Source organism: Hydra vulgaris, chromosome 12 (genome assembly GCF_038396675.1).
Source record: "Hydra vulgaris chromosome 12, alternate assembly HydraT2T_AEP".
Taxonomy (NCBI): domain Eukaryota; kingdom Metazoa; phylum Cnidaria; class Hydrozoa; order Anthoathecata; family Hydridae; genus Hydra; species Hydra vulgaris.
Genome location: NC_088931.1, coordinates 66,743,848 through 66,746,235, shown reverse-complemented (window position 1 = coordinate 66,746,235; position 2,388 = coordinate 66,743,848). Strand labels below are relative to the sequence as shown.

General features: G+C 27.4%; 1 protein-coding gene across 1 annotated transcript; it reads left to right on the top strand.

The window, feature by feature from the left end:
- Positions 1-505: 505 nt before the first annotated feature.
- LOC105845534 (adenosine receptor A3) lies at positions 506-1,908 on the top strand. Its single transcript, XM_065812190.1, has one exon. It carries the CDS (start codon positions 788-790, stop codon positions 1,766-1,768), a length of 981 nt encoding a protein of 326 aa, XP_065668262.1. The 5' UTR covers positions 506-787; the 3' UTR covers positions 1,769-1,908.
- The last annotated feature ends 480 nt before the right edge of the window (positions 1,909-2,388 follow it).

The following is a 2,388-nucleotide window of genomic DNA, read 5'->3' as shown; positions in this document are numbered from 1 at the left end:
GTTTTATTGTTTCATATTTAATAACAATTTATAAAACTTCACTGTTTCCATTTTTCACAGTTTTATGTGTTTCAAGTTATTTGTTTTTGCCATGAATTTTAGTTTATGTTTAATTTAATATTCTGTTACCCATAAATTTATGCATAAATTATGTATTTTCATATTTTCAAAAATAAAATCCTTTTTTGTACATTGAATATTATGGGATAGTTTTAAATATATAAAAGCTTAAATACTTGCGATATAATCGCAAGTATTTAAACTTTCTTTGAGTTATTGATATCGTTTCGCCGTATTTTTTTTAACCAAGAAATCACTCGAACAATACAGCTTTATTTATTAGAAATAAGAATTATATGAATAAAAATTTAAAAGCCATATATTCATTGGAATAAGATAAGAGAGAGATCAAGGCCTTTTATAACTACGTAAGTACGCCCATGTATTTTACACTACAACAAATGAAAAAATCACAACAAAATTTAAAAACAAAGTATTAATAAATTATTGACATTTTACATTCTCTTTGCAGAAGTTTTGAAACTTTATTGAGAAGCATTATCTGAGAATAGATCAATCTCAAAGTTATATAATGTTAGCCGCTTCGGTAAATTTTTTTTTCAAGGTTGCCTTTAAAATTAAAGAAAGAAAAGAAGCTCTTTATGTCTACATTTTATTGCTTGCATTAAGTAAGAAGAAAAGAGAAAGCAACTTGTTGTCACGCATTGCAGATTTTTTTAAAAACAAAGAAATATATATTTTCAAATAAAAATAGAATCCTGCAAAAATGATTTGTTGGCGGACAAAATTATTTCCTCTGCCAAATTTAACAATTTTTGCCATTCTTCTTTCCATTCTAGTCGTCGCAGCAGTTGGTCTTAACTTTGTTGTTGTAATCATTATAATAAGGATGAAGAAACGAGAATTATGTAGTTATATTTTATTGTCACTTTCAATCTCAGACCTGCTTATAGGAATGGTTCTTGGTCCAATAACGATCGCGCAAATATTAGATAACAAATTGTTATTAAACTGTACAGCACATTTTATTCGAAGTTATATTTTAGTCTTGCTTGTTGGCTCCTCTTTGTTAACACTAGCAGCAGTGTCATACGATAGATACTTACTGTTGACTAAGCTGTCTAACTACAATCAGTATATGACTAAAAAAAAAGTGATTTTACTGATAGGGTTTGCATGGTTTTTTCCTGGATTAATACCTTTAACAAAAATATTCAATATGGCACTGTATGTTGTTTTACGAATTGCTAATTGTACACTTCCTTTAATCACCCTTGGTGTCTTTTATTATCTAATAACACAAGAAGTACGTAAAAGAGAAATTCATACAAGTCAAAACAGAATAAACAGTTGTGCATCAGATAAAGATATATTCACTGTTAATAAGCATTTTGCTGATACTGGCCGGTCGACAGATTTGTCTGTAAAATATTACTGTAACGATAAACTAACAAAGCACAAAAGGGTAGCAAAGTCGGTCACTTTATTAATCGCATGCTATTTAGCATTCATTTTTCCTTTAAACATTTGGATGATTTTAGAACTCATAAATGTAGAATATAGCCCAAAAGCTCATGAAGTATTCTACATGTGTGTCGTCTTCTTTATGCATGCTAACTCATGTATAAATCCAATTATTTATTATGCAAAGCAATCGGAAATTAAAAAAGGATTTAAACAAATTTTCAAGTTGAGTATACCAGTATACAATAATAAAAAAAAAGTTGGAACCAACAGCAATGTCTAAAATTTGAAATTAACAATGTACTTTTTTTAGTTTAAGCAAAAGTATTACAGTTACGCAGTTTTTTGATATTAAACATGAGAACAAACTTTATTTAAACATTGATTAGTTCTTCATCACTCAACCTCCTGTCACATCATAAACAATCCATCAAAAATATTTTACTGGATTTTCCTTTTCTTTTCTTTTTTTGACTAAATTTGGAGTCACAAATATTCATTTTGTAGAATTCAATTATAGTATTATAAGAAGTTTTAACGACAAAAATTATTCCTTTTTATGGTACTTTGAAAACATATAGAATTGTTTATCATTTTTTTTCCCAATAAGGCAATCGTCTATTGTCCAACAGACAACTTAAATGATTTTAAACTTAAAGTTAGGCTTTTTCTGAAGTCTCTTACTTGAACTAAATTTTAGGTTTTTAAATAAACAAGATTTAAGATTTAAAACTGAAATTAGTTTAAGGTCAGTAAATGAACAAAACGTTTTCTCTAATCTTATGATCTACATTACATTATTGACCTGTGTATCACGGTAATGTTATGTAACCGTTTTAAAGTTAAACTTACAACGTTGCTTTTTCATGTTTTTTAAAATTAAATATTGACAGTAAAGTTATG